Source organism: Amblyomma americanum, chromosome 1 (genome assembly GCF_052857255.1).
Source record: "Amblyomma americanum isolate KBUSLIRL-KWMA chromosome 1, ASM5285725v1, whole genome shotgun sequence".
Lineage (NCBI taxonomy): Eukaryota > Metazoa > Arthropoda > Arachnida > Ixodida > Ixodidae > Amblyomma > Amblyomma americanum.
In genome coordinates, this window is record NC_135497.1 from 235,570,293 (window position 1) to 235,596,593 (window position 26,301).

Sequence of the window (26,301 nt, forward strand, 5' to 3'; positions counted from 1 at the left end):
GGATCAAGGGATAATTAATAGCGTGAAGTGCGCATACAAGCGTCGAGTCGTCGACAGAGTTCTCCTCAACCTGGAGCTGAAGCGCGAGACGAAAATAGATATTTTTATGGCGGTTGAGATGGTGGCGGCGGCTTGGAGAGCATTGAGGCCGTCGATAATTGTCAACTGCTTCAGGACTGCCGGTTTCGGTACACTAGGCCCTGAAACTGCCGAAGCTGGTCCGGACTGCGCGAGCGCCGTGCACGAGGATGAAGATGCCTGGGAACACCTTCGCTCAGTGGATGAAGTGCCCACAGGCATAAGTTTCTCAGACTACGTGAACGCCGACGCAAACGCAGTCACAACGGAAGTTTTGACTGATGCCGATATGTTGCGGCTTGTAGGAAGCGTGGAGGGAGTGACGGCTGAAGACGCTGCCGACGACCCTGCAGGTGCCGAAGCTCCCGTGCCGACACCAGGTCAGGTGATGGATGCTCTCGATCTGCTGCGACATTTTGCCGGCGCACACGAGGGGACGGAAGACGCGCTGGACGCACTTCAGACCTACGAGAAATCGGTGCGGCCGTTGCTCACAAAGCGCACGCAGGCAAAGATCACCGACTTCTTTGGTGGAAAATAAATTTGTAGTCCCCTCGGGCCTTTCTTGTCGAGTAAGAATTTTTGTTGTTTCTTTTCATACGCGCTAGCGGCGCCGGTCGTGGTGTTGGCGCTACCCACTCGAAAGTAGCGCGGGGGGTCATGACGATGACCATACGGACCCCCAAAGATTGCGCTAGTTGTATGATTACCAACTTTGGCGCCAATTTGTCATTAGCTGTGTGGCTTGCCGTCCCGTTGGCGGTATTTAGGGAAGATTGTTGCGCCGCTAGCCGAACCGTCCTTTGGGTCGGTGCTACCGGCGTGAATTCGTCACGCGCGAGTGCGACGAAAAGTGAAAATGGTACGTGTTAACCGATACGACCGCGATAAGCTGGTACGGTTTATGCGGATGCAAAATGCATTATGTTCAATGGGTGCTCAGTCAGGGACTTGACTTTACTACTTTTAAAACGAAAGTACTGTTTAAGCGGGTACGTTTTAACGAGGTTTTACTGTAATCGAATGTACTGAATTATGTGCCCAAGAAATGCCTCATTCAATTTAACGAAGTTCTCGATTTAACGAAATAATTCACGGCTCCCCTCAACTTCGTTAAATCGAGTTTTAACTGTATTGTAACTCTTTTATTCAAAGCTCTTGCAAGAGTACATATGTTTTGGGCCCTGTCAATTTTTGACTGATTGTGTAGTCTTTTAATGCCAAATAATGTGTAATGTGTATGGTGCCGTGCAGTGAGGTAGCTGCCCACAATGCCAGGCTGCAACCAAGCCTTCATTCTCATGGCCATGGTTCTCATGGGTGCACAACTTGCCGTGATTTTCCTTAGGAGGAAGAGCAGCAGCAGCAGCAGCAGCAGCAGCAGCAGCAGCAGCAGCAGCAGCAGCAGCAGCAGCAGCAGGAGAAGCAGCAGCAGCAGCGTCACCGTCAGAGGGAAACACCTGTGGTTGAAGAGGTCAAGGAGAAAAAGCGACCTAAGTTGATGTCGCTCGCTGCTTCTGTGGCTGCTGAGCAGCGCACGCGGAAACAGCCTGCACCCGTGAAGAGACCACATAGACGACGCAAGCGCAAGATACCTTGGCTGAACAGGAAGCCAGCCAGAAGGTAAATGTTCTGCCTTTTTTCTTCTCTCCCCATGTTCTAGTGAAAGTAGCCTCCATAACCAAAACTCCTTTGTTCATCTGCAGGTAAATTGATTAAGTTGTGTTATTATTCATTCTATTATTTGGCAGTGTTTGTACCAGGAACAGCCCTGCATTTTTTTTGCATTATTTTCCATTATGTGTGCTAAAGCACTATTCTGTTAGTTCTCATACTTGAGTACATCTGTACAGGTAGGTGCTTGTAAATTACAGACCCGTCTGTGAAATGCCGGATAGGAAGGCTGATGCTAAAGGTTGATATTTGGCGAATGTGCATTCGTAAGCAAATTATTCAAAAGCTTTCTAAAAGTCTCTAAAAAATGGTGTCCCTGTGCAATCAGTTTTAGGTGCATTTACCCCATGTACTATATTCATAGTAATCGTTCATATGATTTTCTGCCAAGCGCACCACGGGTACCTCAGGCTGTTTCAAACGGCAAAGAGGAGAGTGGCCCCGAGACTGCAGCAGTTGTCCAGGAGGTGCCTCGGCCCCCAGCCCGGAAGTTGAGACGCCTCTCGGAAACAGCCAAGGCCACTGAACCAGATGCCGCACGGGAAGAACCACCTGCGCGTAGGCTGAGGACTAAGGAGCCTGCCCAAGCACCCACTGCAACTGCTCAAGTTCCACGATCTGCGTCCGGTAAACTTCCACGTTGCTGCTCTGCTTTCGATGGAGAGTTTGCGCTCGAACCATTCGAGATTATAGCACCATCCAGGCACAAAATAGAAGTAAGAAAATACGAAATGGTGCTTTTTGGTTTGCAATAAACACAGTTAGGTGTGCCTGTTTCCTTTTTGCCAGCCGGTGTCTGGTAAAATCCCATGTTGCTTTGCTTTCTTTGGGGAGTTTGTGCTCGAACGATTTGAGATTACAGCACCATCCAGGCACAAAGTCTTACAAGTAAGAAAAAACAAAACAGTGGTTTTTGGTTTGCAATAAACGCAGTTAGTTGTGCCTGTTTCCTTTTTGCCAGCCGGTGTCTGGTAAAATCCCATGTTGCTTTGCTTTCTTTGGAGAGTTTGTGCTCAAACGATTTGAGATTACAGCACCATCCAGGCACAAAGTCTTACAACTAAGAAAAAACAAAACGGTGCTTTTTGGTTTGCAATAAACACAGTTAGGTGTGCCTGTTTCTTTTTTGCCAGCCAGTGTCTGGTAAAATCCCATGTTGCTTTGCTTTCTTTGGAGAGTTCGTGCTCAAACGATTTGAGATTACAGCACCATCCAGGCACAAAGTCTTACAACTAAGAAAAAACAAAACGGTGCTTTTTGGTTTGCAATAAACGCAGTTAGTTGTGCCTGTTTCCTTTTTGCCAGCCAGTGTCTGGTAAAATCCCATGTTGCTTTGCTTTCTTTGGAGAGTTCGTGCTCAAACGATTTGAGATTACAGCACCATCCAGGCACAAAGTCTTACAACTAAGAAAAAACAAAACGGTGCTTTTTGGTTTGCAATAAACGCAGTTAGTTGTGCCTGTTTCCTTTTTGCCAGCCAGTGTCTGGTAAAATCCCATGTTGCTTTGCTTTCTTTGGAGAGTTCGTGCTCAAACGATTTGAGATTACAGCACCATCCAGGCACAAAGTCTTACAACTAAGAAAAAACAAAACGGTGCTTTTTCGTTTGCAATAAACGCAGTTAGGTGTGTTTGTTTCCCTTTTGTATTTGTCTGCCTACAGCTCGCACTCCACAGCTGATGGCAGTTTTGCGAGCCAAACTGCCACCGGATGTAGAGAGCCATGCAGCAATTTTTTTTTTTTGCACATGCTTTTTAGATCAAAGCTAACTATATCACACTTGTTAAGGGGAGTATAGATACTGTTTTGATCAGATCATACTAAAGAGTGAAAGTTGGTTGGAATTACTCTATAAGCAGGCTTAAAGCTTCTTGGTGAACCAGTTATGTTATAGCATGAATGTAGCTTCTGCTGCTAAATACATATTAGCATCAGAAGCAATACAATATTTACGAAATTTAATTTGAAAATCCGAATTTGGGGGGTAGACTTACAATGGAAACCAATGCTTGACACTATCAGTAAAGTGAGACAAACGAGATATCAGGAATGCCACACCGTGGTTGCAGTTGTATGTTTGCTTTATGGTTCTATACTCAGTAGCATTCGGCTATTCTGTGCATGTGTTCGGAAGAATTTTCAATTTTATTTTCTTTTTTTTTGAACCTTTAACTGTGCACTCGGCACTTATGGGAGTGTCAATAGTTGATGGAAGGACAGCTGTTTCAGTTGCGGTGGCACCACCGCCAATCGGAATAGCAGTGCTTCCGGAGAGTGTTGGTAGTTGTTGGAAGAGCCACGCTTCTCATGCATAGTTTGTCTTTGGCTCTGTTTGACACATTTGACTTGACTGCTGAACACGTTTTATCAGTTTTTACTGCCGTGCTTCATGAATCGTCATTAGTGCTCCGTGTCCTTGTTCGCAGCTACTGTATTTACCCGATTGTAAGTCGACCTATTTTTCAAAATTTGAAAATCTGAAGTGGGGGGGGGGGGGGTTGACTTAAAATTGAAACCAAAGCATCGCGCCATAAATAAAGGCGAGACAAATGAGGTATCGGGCATGCTACAGCTTGGTTGCATTTTTGGTGCGTGGCTCCATTGCATCACTCTTGGTGCTGGCCTTGAGCAGCTGCTATGTCAATACGCAGAACCGGTATCCACACCCCGCGTGAGGCGGCCAATGGTAGCTGGCGATAAGCAGCAAACCGGCACCAGCCCACTCCCCACACGTGGCCGCAGATTGCGTCTGCTGATAAGCGGCGGCGGCCCGATAAGGCATTCATATTCTACTCTTAATAGGCGTTGTCCAAGTTTCTTTTTCTTTTTTCTTTTTTTGCCAGGGAGTGTCGGTAGCCAGTGAAAGAGCCGACGCCACTCACGCGTAGTTTCTCATTGGCTCTGACGCATTTGACTACTGCCGGCGGCGCTTCTCAAATTTTTAATGTAGTACTTCGTCATTTGTGCTCTGGGTCCGGTAAGTGACCGGCGCTCGTTCACGGCTACATTCAAGATGGCTCTCATTCTTTACGTCGAAGAAACGAACAGCTGCGCGCCGGGCCGCAAGTTCAACGTTCGCAACAGGTGATACAGGTTTGGCAGCTGCAGAGAGGTAAAATTTTCAGCTATTCCACGCGATGTGGCTGTTTGCAAAGTGCGGGATTTAGCTGCATGACGATGTTAGAATGACGAGCTGTGGGACCGCAGCAGCGATCACGACGGCAGCGCTAGTGAGGACGATGGCGCAAGTGTGAACGAGTAGTCATACATCTTCGTATTGGAATTTGCCCACGGGCGCTCCCGCGCGTTGCAGCCAATAGCGGCTGGCGATAAATGCAGGCCGCAGGATAGTGCTATCGCGCTATATTAATAAATGCCAAGCGTAAACGACCTCCAAGTTTTTTTTTGTTTTTAGGATTGTGATGTGGGAGGTCGGCTTACAATCGTGTAAATACGGTACGTTCGAGGTTGCTGTCATTCTCTGCGCCAAAGAGACGAACTGCGTGCTTGGCCCCCCGAGTTCGACGTTTTGGGACAGGTAATGCAGGTGTGGCAGCTGCAGTGAGGCAAAATTGTCAGCAGTTTCATGTGATGTCATGGTGCGGTTGTTTGCGAAATACGGGATTTTGGGGGACGATGACTTGCTGTGCGAGATTTCCCTGGATGACGTTAGGACGACGTGCTGTGGGACTGCAGCAGTGATGATTGCAGCACTAGCACTGCCACTCATTTGTGACTAGCGAGGACGATGGCGCAAGTGTGGGTGAGTAGGCCAGTAACTAATACATTTTCGCTTTTTTTTTGTTTTCCTCCCCTTTCTTGTTTTCCTTCCTGACATGCAATATGGGAAGGGGGGGGGAATGACTTTTTGTACTCCCCCTTGGACAGTGCTACAAGAGAAACCCTCTGCAAGGTGTTTGATATGAGCTACTATGTCATGGCTCATAGAAAGATATACATATTGAAAAGCATGAGCACTGTAGTTTTGTGAGACATAAAAAGACGTTTGACTGCAGTTATATTTTCTAATTGACATGCAGCTCACAAGGCTACAACATTGCAGAAAATAGCACCATAAATTGTATAGTTCACTGCTGTGTTGTTTGCATGTTTACGTTAACAATCCAGCATTAACAGTGACTGGATGCAGCAAAAATGCAAGCAGCCGGACAGCAGCTGAGGACTTGTACATTGCATCCTAAATGTGGTATTGCATATTGCCACATATAAGTGGTCTTTATTTTTTTTTTAAATGACCAATCGAAACTGGGGGTCGACCTGTAGGCAGAGCCTGCCTACTTGCAGGGTCTAATGTAGATCCAACCGAGCCATGCATAGCACATGCCTTCTGCTGGTGCCCGTTCCCTGCGGGATGCATGGAGCTCCATGTGTAAAAAAAAGTAATTAATAGAGAAATCAGTTTCATTAATGAAAGTTCGAATTGTGCGCCATTTACCCAGCTTGCTTGCTCTGGCGGTCACTTTCCTGGAAGAGTGGTAGTAACGCAACTGTAACTTCCGAAACGTGCAGGACCGCTTTGCCCTGGAATTTGAAACTTCAGCACTATTGTCAGTTTCAGGTCAGTGGGGACACAAGCGAGTGAGGAAGGAGAGCCACTTTATTGCCTTTGATCTACATTTTCCTGCGACGTGCGATTGCGTCGTTGTGCATTTGTTGCTTTGAGCTACACGCATATGACGATGCCATTCCGTGAGGCACTACATAACAGAATGTGCGCTATCAACATACAGTTTTTCTCAAAAGTTTAGAGCCCAGAAGGTTTGCTTCTAAGCCATGTAGTGGGGCTTCTGTAGGGTTCTTGGAAGTCATACACCGCTCCGTAATATGATCGCCCTGACCTGGCGCTTGACAATGCCATTTCTGCTACTGATGTGCTGTGACGATACTGTTTGGGAACACAGGGAAGTGGACAGGAGTTCGTTGAGATGATATCGCGTGTCGAAAATGTGATTCTCATTGATGAAGCTAAACGTGTTCAGGGAAAAAAAATCACTACCTGCTGCAAATGGGTATACATTTTTCACCAATAAATTACTTTTAGAGTAGAATTCATGGTGAGTGGAATGGTTTTTCTTCTGTCAGCGCGTTTTTGCTCCACTGTTCGCGACCTCATATGCAATGAGTTTGGTACTAAAGTTCGTTATAAGTGGGTTCAGGTATATTGAATTCTATTTAGAGAACAAATCGCGTTGAATCACACTGTTAATTATATCCGGGTTTGACTGTAGAGTCTGATACAACTCAAAAACTAAGCAGGAAATGCTCCTCAAAGGAGGCCCTCCAGCCAGTGGCATTGATTGATTTTCATGATGTTGTGGTTAATCCTCTTGGACCCGTTAGTATGACATCCAAAGGGGTGGCAGATGAAAGGGAATCAATCAGGGGTTAATGGGATTAACTGCAGCATCATGAAAATGTGTCGGCGCCTTCGGCTGGAGGGCCTCCTCTGAGGGGCGTCTGCCGCTTTGTTCGCGAGTTGAATCCGACTGTAGTTGCTAGTTGGCGTAGCTGTTTTAGCTGCTGCATATGGTGCTCCAGTATACTCATTTCACCTCCTGCCTTTTGTTGTTGCTATTTTGCCTTGTGTTTTGTTTTCCCTGCACATTCCTTTCCAGACGCTGTGCCTTGCAACCTCCATGCATGCCAGTGCTGCTTCGTCCTTTGTTGCTTGTTCCCATGTTGGCAGCACTTTTTCCAGCTTTCGCTGCAGTTGTGGTGCTTCAGGTACTGCTGCAGGCTTTTAACAAGAGGTGTGTCAGTATCGGATCTGTGGTATAGAAGTGAATATGAAATATAAAAATCGTCTATTCACTTGGGCACTTTCACATTCATTAGTTTGAGGTTTAGATAGTTTTTGTTGGGACTAAAGAAAGGAAAGAAAAATAACTTGTCCCAGCCTGTGCCACGTGGTATAACGGGCTTGGACACCTTCATGGTGGCTTCCACTTCAATGGGTGCTGCCTTAATGCCTCAACATAAAGCAACTTTAGGGCACACTCTGCTTCGAAAAAATTAATGTGCCCCTTAAGGGGGGAGGCTACCCTTGAACACGAACTTCTTTTGTTTCTTGAGATATCTGAAAGAAATTTTCAGGGTAGGCTCACAGCACAACCATTTGAAAAGCTAAGTTTCTTGGAGCTGTGGGCACTACTTCTCAAGTTACAGGAGTATATCAAAGTGGTTCACATAGGTTGCTAGTTCCAGGCCTGAAGAATTTAAATATACTGTCAAGCCCACGTACAACGGCCCCATTTAAGGCGAACTTTCGTTTATAACGAACAAGACCTACGTGACTGTCAAAATGTACATTGTTTCAATGGCACAAAATCACGCGTACATAACGAACGTCATTAAGCCCTGTTACTGCAAACCAACGGCGTAAACCCGGCGCCGCGATGCGAGATAACCTGACTCCGACCCCTTTGTGCACCTGGCGCGTGGCATGTTTCCTCGAGCCTCATCCCAGGCAAACTGCCCACCCCGTTTTGTACCGCTCTGAAGCGAGCTACCCTTTCCGTGCTGACGCGCCTTCCCCACCCCTCCTCGCAGCTCCGCTCCGCTCTCCTCATTCTCTTGCAAATCCGCGCATGCCCTCCGCATCAACCGCACCGCCGCCGGTGCCGATCGCGGAGGCCACTCTCCATGAAGCAGGCTTTCCGTGGGAGCCAAGAGGTGGCTGCACTGACGCTCACGGACGCCCCTCATTGGTCTTGCCGCTGGCGCTATGTGGCTGTATCTTTAGCTTGATTGCTGCCTGTGCATGTTGCACGTCTACCGCGTCATGTGCTTTTGTCAGTCTTGTTGTTTATCATGTTGCGGTGCGGGCGTTTTGTTGGCTTTGTTCAAATCTCGGGCGCTGGTTGAAATTCGGGATGGTGGACGGGAACACCGTGCCCATTTGCCATTGTAATCAGTGGCGGTAGAGGTGATGAAAGCGGCCTGGGCGGAGGTGACGGCGACTGGCGTGCGGAACTGCTTCCGCAAGGCCGGCTTCGTTGAGTGTCCGATGCCGAGCCTGATGCTTCGGAAGATGACCAACCCGGCGGCGATTTGTGGCAGCTTGTTGTCGACTCTGATATGGGGGGTCATGACATTGGTTGGAATGATTTTGTTTCTGTCGATGATGACGCTGACACCGCGGAACTGTGCACGGTCGAGGGCATCGTTTCTGAAGTGCGGGACGAGAGTGACACAAAGGAATCGGATGGGGATGAAACTTCGGAGCCAACACCCATAAGCGCGCCACTAGCAATGTGCTACATAGAGAGCCTCAGACCCCTGTCACACGGGCACTTGTAAGGCCTTAGAAATTAAGGTCCTTTGTTCCAAAGGCGTGTGACGCGCATCTACACGACAAAGTGTCGAGACCTTTGCGATAAAGGTCCGTAGCAATAAAGGCGGCCGTCAGCGGCCTTAAAGTTGCTTAAAGGAGCAACCCAGACGGCAGCGCCAGCTAGCGAGCTCAAAGAATAAAAAATTGACGCAATTTTTAGATTTGAAACCGTAAGAAATATCTAATTTATCTTATTCAATGGTTAATTTTGCGTTACAGTGCACTTAACCGTAGAGGAGGCTATGACTAAAGACATCCACACTGCTAAGAAAGGACTTGAACGCTTTTCAGCAGCCGCATCGACACACACGTGCTTGCGCATCTCGCTTTGCTGTTTTTTCTTCGTTTGCTCTTTGTTGCGTGCGTGTTTTGAGTTTGCTTGCGTGCACAAAGACACAAGCAACAAAGCACGCTTCTCGAACACAACGAGGAGCCGAACGGAAAAGTGCGCCTACCGTGGTCGGACAGAGAACGATGAAAAAAAAAAAAGAAACTTTGTTTCAAAATATCCGTTTCTCACCGTCAGAACGCTCGTTTATTATCGTGATAGCTACTTTTTCCAACATAAACGAAAGCACTCTTAGCTGAAGTGCTACCGTCTGCTTTAATTTCATAATGTTACTAGCACCGCTTCACACACAGCGGTGACTTTTGGCAAATCAGGGAGGCCGCGTTCTAGCTTCTTTGGATTTGCCGTGTAGCAGCGTCGCTGCTCATTTTCGGTTTTCCCCCTTTAGTGCAATAAGACAACTTTACGGCGAAGGCCGAGAAGAAGTCCCGTGTGACAAGGGTATCAGACAACTTGTCTCTGCCAAGGGCCTCGGCAAAGAGCACGCTTTTGCTTTAAACTGGAAACCTCCCTCATCGGATCTGGGCTGCAAAAACAGACGTCCATCACGGACTTTTCTGCAAAGAAACAATTTGGTGTTTTGACAAGCAACTGTCTTTAAAGCTGTGGTCCACTTACTACGAACATCGGGATATAACGAATGGACGCCGCGTGACGCTCATGTTCATTATAAGCGGGCTCGACTGTAGTGTTGGCACTGTGAAATTCATTATGGTCATTCCTGGATAGGTGCCCCAGGGCAAGACAGAGCCCTTTTTCTAAATTTCCCTGCTGGAAAAGTTTAGCGCAGCACTGAATTTAGTGTCACTGATTAGACCTTCAGTAGGCAAATTTTAATTGCTTATAGCAAATTTCAGAAACAATAACTTGTAAAAGCCGGCTTGTCTTACCCTCAGAAATTTATTCAGGTATGGAATAAAAAAAATCCCTCGGGAATTCAATAAGCGGTTCCCAAGCAGCAGCCAGAATGAGCAGTCACACCAGGCAAAAAATACGTTCCGAGAAAACATACCTCAAAGGTTGCGAGAACACCAGCTTTCTTGTTTCTTGAGATATCTGAATGAAATTTTCAGGGTAGGCTGAAAATACAAACACTTAAAGAAATACCAAGTTTTATGAAGCTGTGCACACTGGTTCTAGTTACAGGAGCATACCAAAATGGTTCACATAGGCTCCTTACTCCAGGACTGGAGAATTTGAAAACAGTGCTGTCACTGTGAAATTCATTATGGTAATTCCTAGATAGGTACCACAGGGCAAAACAAGGCCCTTTTGCTGAATTTCCTTGCTGAAAAATTTTAGCACAGCACTGAATTTAGTGTCACTGATTAGACCTCATTAGCCAATAGCTTATGACAAATTCCAGACACAATAATCTTAATAAATGAGCTTGACTTGCCCTAAGAAATTTATTCAGGTACGGAATAAAAAAAAACTCCATCGAAATCCAATAAGTGGTTCCCGAGATGCAGCCAGAATCTCGATCTCCTCGCACGTCAGGAAATGCGTTTCCTAGTGAACGGCGGACGACGCATTGTCGTGCTTCGGGATAGATGCGAGGCAGGAGCTGGAGGTCGCAGTCGCCGAGGTTGATGCGTTCGGTACACAAGGCATTCCCGAAGCAACGCATTCCTGCACTGATGAAGCTGCTGGTACCTCGCTAGAAGCGGCGACACAATCGCTGTCTAGTAGCGATGTAGCAGAAGTTACACGGCTGGAAGCATCAATGGACTTTGTTGGTGGCATGCGTTGCCGAACAAACTTCATAGCACGCTTCCGCGCACCGAACGCGTGTAGCGTCCTAAGGGCACAGGGTAAGCCCTATACTTCCCATGCATTTTAGGCCATGTTGAGGTACATGTTTCTCACTAACTAATAACAGTAGCCTAATAATACATATATCATTGTTTGCCAAATTTTGTGCTCTTTTTACTGAACTAGAATATTTGAAATGTGTTGAAAAATCGATTTTTAATAAAATTTTTCCGGTAGTACACAAATCTGGCCTTTCTTTGCGCATTTCAAAATTCATACCAGAATAACTGCTCAGTGAAATTGCTTAATTCTAGTTCAGTAGTTGGCAACACTTATGTAGATGATTGCAAAAAAAAATCAGCCGTCTGTCTTGAAAGGCATTGGAAATAATGGTACCTTTGTAAGAAAAAAACACTGTTTTGAGATAATAGAGCGTAAAGAGAAAAAAGATGTGAAAAACCATTTTTTATTCGCAGAAACGCCTCCATAGTAATTGGTTTAATAGCCCCCTGCTTCGTAGTCACTGTCGCCGTCATTTTTTCGCTTTTCGGCTTGTCGTTTTGACTGTCGGGCCTCTTTTGTAAGCTGTCGTGTTGCTCGGTCCGCAAAGTACATGCGCTTATGGTCAGCTTCCCTCAGCCACTTGATGGTGTTGCTCCCTGGGTTCAATCCACACGCCTTCAAAACGTTGCCCCGTGCGATGCTACCATCATTAAATGAAATAACAGCATCCAGTGTTGCCATCCGTAGGGTCCGAAGCCTAACAAACACATTCTTTGGCGCGCGTTCCCAAACAACATGGTTGAACGACTCATTTGCATTTTGAGTTCGCCCATGCAGGCACTTCTCTAGGAGCTCAGCCTTCGATAGCTCCCTATAAATGGGTTTGATAGCCTCCAAGACAGATGCAGGCAAACTCTCCTTGTGGAAAAATGGCTTGCCCTCTGACTGACTTCTGTTGAAGGCACACCACGTATCAGGTCCCTTTCGGCAAAGTCCATGGCATGGGTCATCGTCTGTGGCCGATAAGTGGAAGAAGGTTGCCCAAACGGCCTTTCGCATTTCATCTAGGTTTCCTACATTTCTTCTGATGGCCAAACCATAGTACGTCTGGAGCTTGTCTATTACTGCATCAGTCAGTCGGCCTCGGCCCGAGAGGCTCTTTCCATCAGAGAGTTTTCCTGCTTTGTTTCCTTTTTTTAGCCTTCGTAACCTTGTGCCCATCCTTTTTTGCACGTGCCCTATGCACTCAACCTTGGATATTTCAACGGAATCACCATATGGCATTTGTGCCTTCACAGCCATAATAAAAGCCTTGCTGTCACCATCCCCAAGGTATTTGACGTATCGAACGCCGTGAAGCTCCTCACTCCTGCCGAAAATTTTCAGTGCTCCTGCGACTTCCATTCCACCGCTGGTGCCTTGGTAGTTGCTTTGGCACACCTCTCTATGAAGGGGGTCACTGTTTGTACCCTTGATGCTGCACTTTGGACAATGTTTAGACAAAACCTCCACATCCAGCACTTTCCCAGAGTCTACACTGGTCGCAGAGACTATGCCGTTATTGGAAGTCTGGCCTCGCTTCTGCCAGCTTCCATCAAGAGCAACTGCGATGTCTTTATCCCCCTCATTCAGCTGCACAGCTTCGTCAGCTGCCCTTTTCATCGACTCCTGAGCAGCAGCTTCGATGTGACCTAGAAGCTCTTGATTGTATTTCGCAAACTTTGTCGGCGGCTTAGGAAGGTTTAGCATAGCACAGAGTATATTTCCTGCAGCCATTCCCTTACCAATGGACCTCAAGGCATACACTAACCTGAGGTTGGCTTCATAGAGGCCAGAAGTAGTTTTCTTCGACGTCTCAAATCGTTGTGCGGCACTACACACTTCAAACTGTAAACGCTTGCAACACCTACCCGTTTTGTCACAATTTCGATGAGCTCAACACTTCCACCGCACTCTCTGCACACACAAATCTGTGTAATTGTGGCACAAATGCCGTCCATGTCCATTAAGGCATATTGGCTGCTGCTCTGTAGCACATCCTCTTCCTGGAAGCACAGAGAAAATCTTGAAAGCTTCGATGTCGAGGAGCTGGCGCGTTCGGCGTTCGGGATCTCATTCGGTCGTGGACATCCTTTTGCTTTTTCACGATGAGCGTAGCGGTTGCCGTGAAATTCACGCCTGACGAAGGCCTTCTTTGCCCTGGGCATCTCAACTTATCAGCAGCAACCAACACCGGCACAATTTACAATACTGATCGAAAGGGATAGCACTCGGACGCAGCTGCATGAAGGTTGCAGAAACGTGGAAAAAACGTGCAAAGCGTCTCAGGATTGTCTTGGCTAAAAAAGAGGAGCTGTACAATAGTTGCCAGACAATTTTTTATATGTAGCTGATTTTAGACAAGTTTTGAAATCAGGTGGTGGACTTATTGGTTGAAAAAATTGACGTTAATCCTGAAAGGGGGCGTGGCCGCTCACTACTTGGTTTCGGAAAAAGCGTTTTTCAGCCGTAAATATGGCTTTCTGAGGAAAGTGCGATCATGGAACATGTGTAGAAAGAATTGAACTTCTAAAATTCCAAAAGAAAAAAAAAACGATTTTTTTCTAATTTTAGCTTACCCTGTGCCCTTAAGCTTTGTTGGACGCATCGTGACTGACCGCGTCACAGTCTGCAGGAAACTGTTCGGACAGCACAGCGAGAGATTGTAAAGACGGCGACAACGGCGATCACAACGAGAAAAGGAAAGAGCCGGGGTGGACGACGCGCCGGCCGCCGCCGGAGGGGACCGCCGCGTCAGCGTGTGCAGCAAACAATAGCGACCGCGCGATCACCCACGTCCTCAAGGAGCGCGCCCTTCGCCCAATTGCAGGCTTGCATTTCAAACGCGGGAAACTCGAAAGGCGCTTTGAGGGTCCCAATGGCTCCCACCATGCCGCCGCTGTCGTCGCCGAAGGCGGCAAAAAGAAAGAGCAAGAATTCACGAACAAAACAAGACCAAGATGGCGGCGCTTGGTTCGCTGGCTGAGAAACAGCGTCCGCGTGAAGTTGGGGTATTTTCGGCGCTTTCTCGCAGCTCAGCGGCCGCTGCGGCTTGTTGGAAATTTAATTTGAAGTACTTTCATGGCGAATTAGTCGCTCATATGTACAGAAAAGATAGTTTATGACACATACTGCCGGAATATGCACTTTACCAGAAATTGACTTTTTCGCGATTTTTCGGTTTTCAAGGGTCGCGTACCCCCTTAACGCAAGCCAAAGACACAAGGCATGCCTTGGATTCTGTGCATGCACATTATGATGTTCCAAACCTTTTGGGGGCTTCAAGGTTTGGGGCCTCTTAGTCTAAAACGCTCCAAAAGCCTCTGTAACATTATTGGCCATTGGCGGTGGCCACTGATATCATGGAGGCTATTGAAAGAGATAATGCAGTCATTGTTAACTAATTAGAATAAGACACCTTCTAACTATCTACTAAACTTGCCACTGTCCGATAGGCAGCTTAGCCATTGTGTATTAAAGTTGGCACAGCATCCGGCCTCAACAACCTACTGCAAGTGCAGCGTTCTGCAGTCAAACACTTCCTTTAGAAATACGTTGTCTGTGTAGCCCTCCCACATGAAATGTTCCGAGCAAACACATGCCCTTGGAGTTGAGGACCAGTCAAGGTGCTAGACAGCTTAAATCCACTTCTCACGAAGCACCTTGTCACCTTGTGAATGCACTCTAGTCATCTTTTGTGAGTTATTTGCTTGCATCCCATGACACAATACCAGTCACCGCAGTCACATCAAGAACCACAAAAACTGCGAGCCAAAGACTGCAGCCGAACCTGCAAAACCTGTTTGCTGTCAAGAACCAGGCCGCCGTCTGTCTGCTCCTTGTCAGGGCAAGTGGCCAGGCTGTGCCATGTGTGACGTCATTATGCACAGGCCTGGCTATAAAAATTGCCTGACACCATGAATCGGGTTAAGATTGTGTTTGGTAAACGCAATCTTAACTTTGAGCTGAACTTATAGTACATATTTTATTGACATCTGAGAATATCGAAGAATCCCTAAAGTTGTCCTTAGATACAGGGGAGTCAGTCTGACAACACTACTTGATCAGGAGGCAGGAAAGAATATGGGGCACAGATGTTGTGGCATAGCATGTTTGATAGTGACAGCTGCGGATAAAGCTGTGCTGCGACTATTTTGAAATGACTTTGGACCAAAGTGGTAGTGGGGATGCTCTTGCTTTCAACCCGTTACACACCTTGCCTATAGAGACAGCACCAGATACAGCACGGAAACTATAGATGTGAATGGAACAATTCTCGTTCACGTAAATGTGGAAAAGTTACTTTATATTACAGTGCGATCTCTTTACAGCAGCTTTTAATAGTGTCCACAATTTCGGTCTGGTAAATGAAGTCTGCATAATCAAAATACTGTTACAACAGACTGATTTACAACCATGCATGTACAGGCCATGCGTAGCTACCGAGAACTGATTTATTCGGTCTTTAACACCTTTAAAAGAAGCTTAAGTGAGCTGTTTGGCTAATAGCTTTTGCTTTAGAGCAATCTGAGCAAAGCCAAGGTCAGCACGTAACAAGCATGCATGAAGCTGCACCTTGATGTGAGTGGGCAACACCGACCACTTACACACGTATTCGGTCGCAAGCTCCTGTGGTGCGAGGGTTGGAACTGATGCACATGCTGTTTGCGTAAAGTATACAGAATAAACCACTTGCGTTGCAGTTGCCACAGTGGCTGGTCGTCTCTTCTTTTCGGGCCACGCAAGGCAAAGTGTACCATCTATTGCAGCATGTTTTTTTTTTTTTTAGAGTCTAGTTTTACAAGTCTAAAAGTTTGAGTTGTGTGTTTTCTTCTTTGTAATGATGCGCAAGACATTACTATTCATGAATCACCATGTGGTATTTTTCAACAACGCAGAATAATTTGCAATCATATTTCTTCTTTCACCTGTTTCGGTCTTGGCAGCCAAGCAATGGCTCTGTCGTCGTCGAAGGTCAGTATAGGTCGTGTGATGAAGAATACTGCAACATCACTGCTTCGTTGTTTTCATTCACAACACTAAAAACAGCCTGCCTCAAAAGCAGAAATCGTAACAAATGAAGAAGCAGGATACCCATTGCTATGTAAAAGTTACTTATGCACTTTCTGACTTTTAGCATAGGAATGAAGAGCGCAGTGCAACACTTTTCTAACGAGCATGCTAAACTTCCTAGGCCTCAAGGTAATTAATTTTTAGTGGTAGCAGTGAGCCTCAGGATGATGTCGGAAAGTCTGGTTTTAGTTTTGGCCCTGTAGAACTCAAGGAAGCAGCCCAAAATATTAACTGCTGGCCATCAGGAAGCATTGTTTTCAGCCTGCTGCTAGTTTAATGATTTTTTTATGCTGCCTTATATGTAATAGGAATGTTCATAGTTCTATGGCTGTTATCTTGCATATGTCTACATTATATGACGAGAGATATGGACTTGGCATCTCTACAGAGGCACCTGTTTTGTCCAAGAAAGGAATCCACATGGCTCTGTGCAGTGAAGTCAGTGGCATCACACAGTGAAGCCGAACAGATAAGATGGGGTGATGTTTTCGGGCAGTTTTTCTCAATAGAGGCAGATAGTAGATGAGTCCAAAGAGGTGGACTCCCCATTCCACTGCTGTACCACGGGCTCTCAATAGAGGCAGTAAAATTTCAATCAACTTGAATAAATAGTAGAACCCCGCTATGGTAAACTTGGATATAGTAAAGTGGAACTGCGCTCCCATTTGGCCTTACAAAGATGACTACATTTTTATTTGGTTATAGTAAACATTTTTTTCAAGGAAATGGCTGTAGTAAAAAGCGGTGGCGTCGCTGTGGTGACGTTCTTCCTGCAAAATGATAATACGGCACGCTCGAGGCCTACATTCGGAGTCAAATGGATACCAAAGACGATAAAACAGTGCTCTTTAAGATATAGCTTCACCATCAAGCTCGCAAGCACTGAGGAAAAGCCAACTTCTGGAAGTCCTTGGGGTCATGAGGCAAAGCGCATGGCATGCACAGAAAAATGGCAAAGCTGGCTATGAATGCGGAAAGAAGGCGGTGCGGGTCGCTGAGAAAGGAAAGCCTGTAATACCCCTGTCACACGGCATTCCTCGAAGGCCTTTCCAGCAAAGGCGCCTTTTTTTACCAAAGGAGCGAAAGCTTAAAGGAGCAGCTACGCAGCTATACGGTGCACCACACCCCAAGGGTAAAACAGTCTTCGAGGCTTAGCACCAGCTGCTGTGCTCGAGGCGGCTGAAGTGAGTGTTTTAAAAATAAAGTGGGGTATTCTGTTCATTCATTGAGCTCAGACAATTTTTTTATTCTGATTGTTTCCTTAAAAGTACTGCAACAGCTACTCTCATCACCAGCAGCAGGTTTTGTATATTGCCATGGCCACCAGGGGCACTCTGTGTTGCTGCAACACTTTCACTGTCTTGAAATCTGGGCACAAGATATCAGCACCTGTACAAAAAGCAAAGCCAGACACACCTTTCGTATTTAAAAAAAAAAATGTTTTCAAACATTGTTGGCTGTATCTGTTTTTTATTGCTTGTACTTTTTGACATTAGATGGTACTGCAATTGCCTGTAGGTTCTCAAAGGCTGTGCCTTTTGCCTCCAAAGGCCTCTGACTAGCGCCTTCGCCTCCAAGGCCCTTATCGGCAAAGGCGCAACATTTGTGCCGTGTATCTGCACTCCTTACGCCTTTGGATATAAGGACCTGATTTTCAAAGGCCTTTGCAGTGCCCGTGTGACAGGGGTATAAAAGTGCAGTGAAAAGTAGGGAAGAAAATGGTGAATGTTGGTGGCATGGCAGTGCGAAGCACTGGGAAACGATTATGTTGCGCGCGTTTCCTAACTATTGCCTCTTACTTCTACAAGACATAAACAAAATTAAAAACGTAATAACATGAGATGTAATAACTGAAAATAAATAATTATCACAGAAAGGGACAATAAGAGCAGGATGGAAGGAATTTAGCATTTCTTTTATAAATCAACATTGTGTTTAGTAAGTATCCCATTAATTACTAGAGAGCATCCTCATAGCCATGCCATCACCAACAAGTAAAGATATTTGCTGCATTGAGTCACTTTTATAGAGGGGTTTTACTGTATATCTGGATGCTCATTCTGGGCATGCAACCTTAAAAACTAAAACTGAGCCGCCGCGGTGGCAGAGTGGTTACGGCGCTCGGCTGCTGGCCCAAAAGACGCGGGTTCGATCCCGGCCGCGGCGGTCAAATTTCGATGGAGGCGAAATGCTAGAGGCCCGTGTACTGTACGATGTCAGTGCACGTTAAAGAACCCCAGGTGGTCGAAATTTCCGGAGCCCTTCACTACGGCATCTCCTTTGGGATGTTAAACCCCAATAAACCAGAAACTAAAACTGATGACCTATAAAGAAGGTTGCAAGTGCAGTTTTGAGCTCCTACGACTGCATCTCTACTGGAGTGATGCTAGTTTTGCTTTCTGGTCTTCTTCATGCAAAATTAATGTCCAGGAGAATATTTATTGCTCTTCTGTGCATGTTGAAGGCCTGTAGGTGTCCATCAACATACCTTTTCCACGCAGTGGTACATGAACTTTGATTAGTGAAGGTTATCTTCTGTAGCTTAAAGCATTATTGAAGCGAAACTGTTCTTATACGCCGCCTTCAGTCATTTTAATTTAAAACATTGTGTGCACCTGATACGCATTAGCCATTTTTTTTACAAAGTTTTGCTGTGACCTTCACGAAATTTTTTTACAATTTTCCTTGTGTATTACAATTCCACATTTACTCTTTAAAAGTTGCAAGCTGTATGCATGTCTCGCATGCATACAAATGGTGAAATTGCACTCAGAATGACTGCAGAAATTTAATGACATCCATTCCGAGCAGTTTTGACCACTAGTTTTGTAGAAAAACAAAAGGGTACAGATTTATACCAAATGATTTCGTAAATGACCTCTAATGTGGTACGTATCCATACTTCAGTATTGTCAATGCAAAAGAAAACACATTAAAATTCAAAATTGCATCAAGAAATACCATATATAGTAGTGTAAGGGCCGCACCCCCAACTTACCAGCCGTTAATATGAAAAAAAAGAAGGCAGCCAGCAGAATTGCTGCATGTGTGCATGATTTTGTCCGCGTGGTACATTATGCTGGGAACTGATGGACTATAATTGACTGCAACAGTTGGCACAGCCACGCAAGTCTCATCCTGTGTGCCGAACTCCGCCTCGAACCGCGAACACGCAGAGCCTCAGTGCTGTGAACTCGTGTTGTGCACTTGGCATTCGCATCAGAAAGGACAAAACGTTACGTTGTGCAAAAAACTAGAATAGGAAGTACTAGCGACGTATTTGCTTGCAGTGACACGCCACCTGCGAGGCTGTGGTGATACACGCTGTCGTACTGCACCGTTCACTCAGTTTTGCTAGGCCTAGCGTGCACTGCACTGAACTCGCTGTGAAAGTGGCTTTAAATCTAGTCACTTGATTATAAAAGGTCTAAGCTTGTTACCAGTTCACCATCTCACAATAACCTCGCATTAAATTGAACTTATATGATTTCCATAACGCCTTCGGAAGTGAAACACATGGAAAAGCAGGCCAAGTGCGCACCACCTCACGTTGATGGCCGTGGGTTGCATGCATGGTGCACTGCTCCGAGCCATGAGCCAAAGGCATCATTACTTTCACTTGAGCGCCGGACCTTAGGAGGATCATGACTTTAACTTGATCATGACTTTAACTTCGAATCACGTGACGCTTGCCAGTAAACTGATATGGAAACGTGTCTTACTTAATGGGAGGAATCCTGATTTAGCAGCCTGTTTTACTTAATGCCGGCAATCTGCTCTTGTCGTCAGGCACACATCCTATTCATAATTTCAATCCATGTATTTGAAGGATTCGCTGGGACTGTGCTAATTTATTGTAAGCATGCGCATTCCAGCATAAAAAAGGGATGCATAATTGGGGCTTCACTATGGTTGGAAAAATTTTACGAAAAAATAAAAATGTCGGTCCCTTGTAAGGGCTGCACCCCATCATAACCACGGAAAAAAAGTGCAGCTCTTACACGAATATATACGGTATTATGATACAGTTGACTGATAGAAAACGCTCGAAACTTTAAATTTTCAAAATTTTTCCTGCCAAAATGGGCTGCGTCAAAACTGTGCACCCGCGCTTTTAAAACACACACAATACCAAGGAGGCCTACTGCATTTTACGGAACATAAAATTTTAAAACACACACAATACCAAGGAGGCCTACTGCATTTTACGGAACATAAAATTGCACAACTATTTGTTTGATGGTTACATACTATTCATCTAAAAAGATATGGTACGTAAATGCCATGATTGTCTGTTTGCTGTCATTGGACAGCATGCGTCCCACTGTCTTTACAAAGGGGTAAATGTCTATGATCCCGAAGCACATTAATGTTCGGTCGTGTAATTTTCAATAAAAATGCTCAGAGAAAATATTGCTTTTTTGTAACACTACAAAGAAATACCTTCTTGAGGCAGCAAACAAGTAAGTTGGAGCATTGAAATCTTCAGGTGCTTCACGCAATAAAACAAGTGATAGTGTGTATTTTAGAATTTTTTTCTCATTACAAGCTGAAGTTAAACAACTACAGTGGACTGTGTAACCGAAACCTCAAGGGACCAGAAAAATATGTTCCGTTTATCAGGAGTTAATTTACTGAGAGAATGACCAGAATGGCACATTATTAAACTTGATATAAAGCGAAAGTAGAAATATTTCAGTTGTGCAGTCACTCTTCCACCTGTGAAATAGCAGAAAATAGCCACCTCCAGCTATGAGAAAAGATTAAATTTACATTTGTTTGTATGCAATAAAACAAATAATAGCATATATTTTAGAATTTCAAAATATTTTTCTCATTACAAGCTGAAGTTTAAAAACAACTACAGTGGACTGTGTAAACTAACCTCAAGGGACCAGGAAAATATTTTCTGTTTATCAGGAGTTCGTTTATAGAGAGAAGAGCAGAATGGCACATTATCAAACTTGATATAGAAGGCAGAAATTTTTCAGTTGTGCAGTCACTCTTTAACCTGTGAAATAGCAGAAATAGCCACCTCCAGCCATGAGAAAAGATATTCAATTTGTTTGTTTTAGCTCCCGTAGCCATTTTTTCTGAATTGTGTTACTTTAGAGGTTGCGTAGAAACAATTTTGAACCTTGCTGTTGGTGAAAGCTCTCTCGAACATCTTCACTGCCACTTCTGCCTGCACTGGAAAAGAGAAGCCAGAAAAAAAGTAATGTTAACCAGATAACAGTGATGTGTATCACGATGGCACTGGACTTTCAATACTATGTATTTGCCCCATTCTAACGAGCGCTTTTTTTTTTTTTCGAAAACATCTCAAACAGCCTCAAAACCAAAACTTTGCTATGGCCAGCTCCAGCGTCATTGCCATCACAAGGTGGTGGTTAGGCTTTTTGGTGGCATGTGGGAGAGGTTCTTCTGTAGGCATAGTTAGCAACTTGTTGATGTTAGGCCCCAACTGCATATACTGCCGCATAAAATTCGGTGCATTAAAGAAAAAAAAAAACACCCGAAATTTGGTGAGCGAGCCCCGGTTACTAAGCCTCCTGTACCGGTGCCTGCTCCCGCCAGGATGCATGGCGCAAAGATTGTGAAAAAAGACGTAAATCTTGTGAGGCAGAAGAACGCACCAGCAAATTCACCTTTTTACTTCAGGTAGGCCGAAGCAGCAGCTACCGACTAGTCACAGCTTAGCAACACTTCGTCTTCTTCGCACGACCCGATGACCGATGATGATTACGCTGAGATGAAGATGAAGGTCACTCACAGTGCTTACAACATGTATACAAATTGTTTCTTAGCCACGTCACTCAGGTAGAATGAGACGTTGAGTAGCTTCATAGAAGCGTCCCAACCGTTAAAAGCGCTCACCCGATCGTACTGCTGTAGCCAGTCTTCGACGTCGTCACCGCGGAGACCGGCGAAAACCGGAGGGTCGCGCTGTCGTGAGGTAACTGACCAAGTTGGGTGGGTCAAATGGTGCTGAGCAAGTGCACCTTGGGACGTCAGTGGTGCAGAGGTGGCATGGGCAGCCGTGGGATGCCCATCGGTAGCTACAGGCGCCGGAACGGTGAGAGCAGGGGATGTGACTGCGCCATGGCGGTTGATGTGCCGCCAAGAACACGACCGGAACGGAGCTCCAGGGGGGTGCCGCGTTGAGGACGCTGGGATCAGGAGTCACCTCCACCACTTGTGAGGCAGAAGAACGCACCAGCAAATTCACCTTTTTACTTCAGGTAGGCCGAAGCAGCAGCTACCGACTAGTCACAGCTTAGCAACACTTCGTCTTCTTCGCACGACCCGATGACCGATGATGATTACGCTGAGATGAAGATGAAGGTCACTCACAGTGCTTACAACATGTATACAAATTGTTTCAACTAACGAAAATTTCTTCAGTCGTTAGCAGTGCGGAGTCCTGAGCATGGGTTTGGGCCGAGGTCCAATACTACAGGACCGCTGGCATTTTATTTTACCATACACAATACGGAAAGCGTGAAAGGTGCACTGTGTTTGGTCTGTATTTACCTTTAACTTCTTGCCTTGCAATAATTGCGCTGCTACGCGAATGTTGCGCCGCATTGGCAGCGAACAACTGCAACGAGTAAAGCCTGTTTCACATGCAAGCAAAAACACTCGCGATTTCTGCCGCCACAGCACAAAAACTTGTTTCAAGTGGCTGTGGTGTCTTGAGTGGTAGAGCAACAAGATTTCAACAAGTTGCTAATTTTTCACCACGCTGCGCTGTTGAGTGGCTCAATTTGCCCAGTCGCTTGCATGTGGAACAGCCTTAACGTGCATTGGGGGGCGTGTTAGAATTAGGGCAATTGCGGTAGTTGCAGTTAGTTTCGGTTCTGTCTTAATTTCGTTTACCCGATGGTGGACAAATTTTGGTTCCTATTAAGATTTTTTTTCATACAGCCTTAATATAAAACCAACCAGTCTTGAGGGTGGTGTTCCGTTTAAAGGCGCTTTCACACTTGGATGTACGGTGGTACGCGAGCGAGCAGAATCCGCCGCCACGGCAGAGATTCCGCCGAAATACCCAGTGGAAAGCCCAATTGATCCAGGACCGATTTCTGCTGCCATAAAAAATTCCGCCAACAGGATGACGAGTATGAAGTTACATTCCGCGGTGACATCACAAACATGGTGGCACCCTTCGATGCAGGAGGCCCACTTAGGACTGGATTCGCCATTGTTACTGACTTTTTCAGCGTGTTCACTGGCCATAAATGGCCACTGGTCCTTTCGTTTCTCTCGCCCATAAGAAAACGTATGAGTGTAATGATTCTGCCCATTTTAGGCTTAAAAGGGGCGTCGGTTTCGTTGACAACAATGGCAAGCCTCCTAACCACCAGATGGCGCCACTAGGCTAAACGTATCGTTGCATGTGTGTTTTAAAATTAGAAAGGTTAGAAATGGTGTAACATCCCGCTGCATTTAGCATACTTAAGCATGCCATCGGTTTTGGTACGTAGACAGCATCGATTAAGGTGTATCCAGACGATGGACTTCGGACCTGTTTTGGCCTTCGGACCAGCAACCAAGTCCTGCGGGGTTTCGCTTCCGGTCTGCGAGGTCCTTGCACGGTCCGCGGACCGAATCGCACCAGGCATGCGAGGGAATTTTTTTCTGGTGGCGGACCACAGACTTTTCGGCCTACTCGCACGTCAATTCTGGCAGCAATACCACAATGGTCTTTCCATCTACAGATGGCTACAGTGCTCCCGGCAGTCGAGGCAATACCAGCGAAAGTAGTTTTGCGTCCACTTTTAACATGTCAATGTGGTTGGACGACGCTACGTTCTAGTTTTTTAGCCTTAATACAGCTTTATGGCTCGTTAACACTTGGGCATTCGGCGGCGGAGAGCGAGTGAAATTCGTCGTAACATGGGCGCTCTTGGCGTAAACAAATGTGGTTAGAAAAGAACATAAAAATGCTGTCTATGTACCATAAGTGTATGCACGCTTATGTACGCTAAATGCAGGTATTTTTCGGGATATTACAGCATTTCTCACATTTCCCACTTATAGTTCAGCGCATGCAAACACAGAGGCAATGATAAGCTCAGCCTAGTGGTGCCATCTGGCTGTTAGAACAGGAACTATTTCTGTCAACAAACCTACGCTCCTCTTAAGCCTAGAAGGGGCAGAATCGTCACTCTAAATTTAAAAATAAAGCAAATCTTTCACTCATATCTTATAGGCGACGGGTGAGACAAAGCGAAAGATGGGTGCCCCATTTATGGCCAGTGAACGCAACAAAAAAGGCAGTAAGAACGACGAACTGAGTTTGAAGCGAACGGTCCTGCTTCAAAGCGCACCACCATGGGAATGCAACTTCCTCCTTGCCACGGCATAATCTGTCCCGGACCGATCAGGCTTTCCGCTGGGTACTTAAGGTGGAATCTGCCACGGTGGCGGATTCCCGCTTGCTTTGCTCTCACCGCAGAATGCCGAAGCGTGAGAAGAGTGTTGCTGCAAGTGGATCAGAAAGCTTTGGCCCGCCTTGTCGCTTGCTCTTTTGGTCCGTCTTGTGGATGCTGTCGCTGACCAGGCCCGGCCGGGCCACGCGTAGTCGTCCCCACGTGTCTAGTCCGTGGACCAGTCCATGGCCCGCCGTCTGGGATACACCTTTAAAGGAGTATTTGCAAACAAACGAGGTGGCACTGCAGTCGCTAGCGGGCTCACGGTAGGCAAAAGGCCAGGGAGTGGAGTTGCGGAGAGGTGTTGAGCGCATAGAGTTTCTATGGTTGAGTGCGGGTTTTCAAGGCTTGTAGGCACGTTTTCAGTTTCTGCGAATCACAGCAATGATAGATGCTTTCAACTTAGTAATTTCTCGAAGTTCACAAGCTCGCGTTGGCCACATGCAGCGTATTCAGAGAAATAGTTTCGCCACTGTGTATTGTATATATATGGTTAGTAGTAAACAAAGCGTTTCTACTGTTGATTTCTAGGCTAGGCATTATATAAGAAGTTTTTGACACTCTGCTCTAGCCAGAATGATTTTACTTTGGGACAGTAGTGAGAGGGAAGTGCTGATGTTTCGGTGGAGCAGACGTGAGCTCACCGTCTGCTGAGTTATGCACGTGTCACGCTGTGCGAAAAGTGGGGACAGCGTTGTATCCCCATTCTTCTCTGTCTCGCTCTGAAATGCCTTTCGAGGAGAGCACATTAACTCACTTAATCACTGCACTGTGTTGCCATGAAAACCAGAGCCAAATAATACTCTTCTACACGCAGCAGACGACCCACAATCACGCGTCAAAGTTGGCGATCCCTTCCCGTCGACTTTTTCATGCTCGCACCTTCCTCCGTCCCCCGCCTCTGCGTAGACAAGGTGAGAGGTGGCCATTGGTTAGATTCTTTCAGACGTCAGGCAGCTACCGTGGCTGCGGCCAATAAGCCGGTTAGCTCCGGCGGGTCGGGAAGCTCCGCTCCCAGGGGAGGTCGGCGAAGGAGCGCCTACCTTCCAGCGTGCAAAAAGTGACGAGAGGAGAGGGAAAGGCGCGAAGACGCTGAAATTCAAATTTTAACTACAGATAACTCAGCTTCTACAAAGCGCATTTAAAAAATCCTTGCTGGACACTATTCGTGAAGTGGCATGCTTCAATGTCCCAGGCATGCCGCAACTTTTTTAGAGCCCCCTTCACAGCCCCTTTAAGCGCTGTTTTTAGCCGAAGGATCACGCACCAGCCAGGCCGACTTTTCTCTCCCCTTGTTAAACTAGTCGATTTGGGTGAAAATTATTGATTTCTGGAATTATTTTCTTTCTTAGCCCTGGGGTCTTCTGTTTCGTGGCGAAAAATTATAGCAAAATATTCAGTAGAAATTTATAAATTACGCTTTCTAGATGTGTGGTCGTCAAAAATTGTGAGGTAATTTCTTTGAGGCTTTCTTTGAGTTCAGTGCCACAGTTTCTTTGACCCAAGCGTAAGCGAAGAGGCCAAAAACGAGGGAATAAAGG

The 26,301-nt window shown here is 46.0% G+C and overlaps 1 protein-coding gene across 7 annotated transcripts in view; it reads left to right on the plus strand.

The window, feature by feature from the left end:
* LOC144114790 (uncharacterized) overlaps positions 1–26,301 on the plus strand; it is a 126,738-nt gene that overhangs the window by 66,686 nt on the left and 33,751 nt on the right. For all 7 annotated transcript variants that reach the window (XM_077648748.1, XM_077648750.1, XM_077648746.1 and 4 more), the window contains 2 exons: positions 1,427–1,701; positions 2,144–2,379. In XM_077648748.1, coding sequence (XP_077504874.1) covers positions 1,427–1,701; positions 2,144–2,379 — 511 coding nt within the window. The remainder of the gene's footprint in view (positions 1–1,426; positions 1,702–2,143; positions 2,380–26,301) is intronic.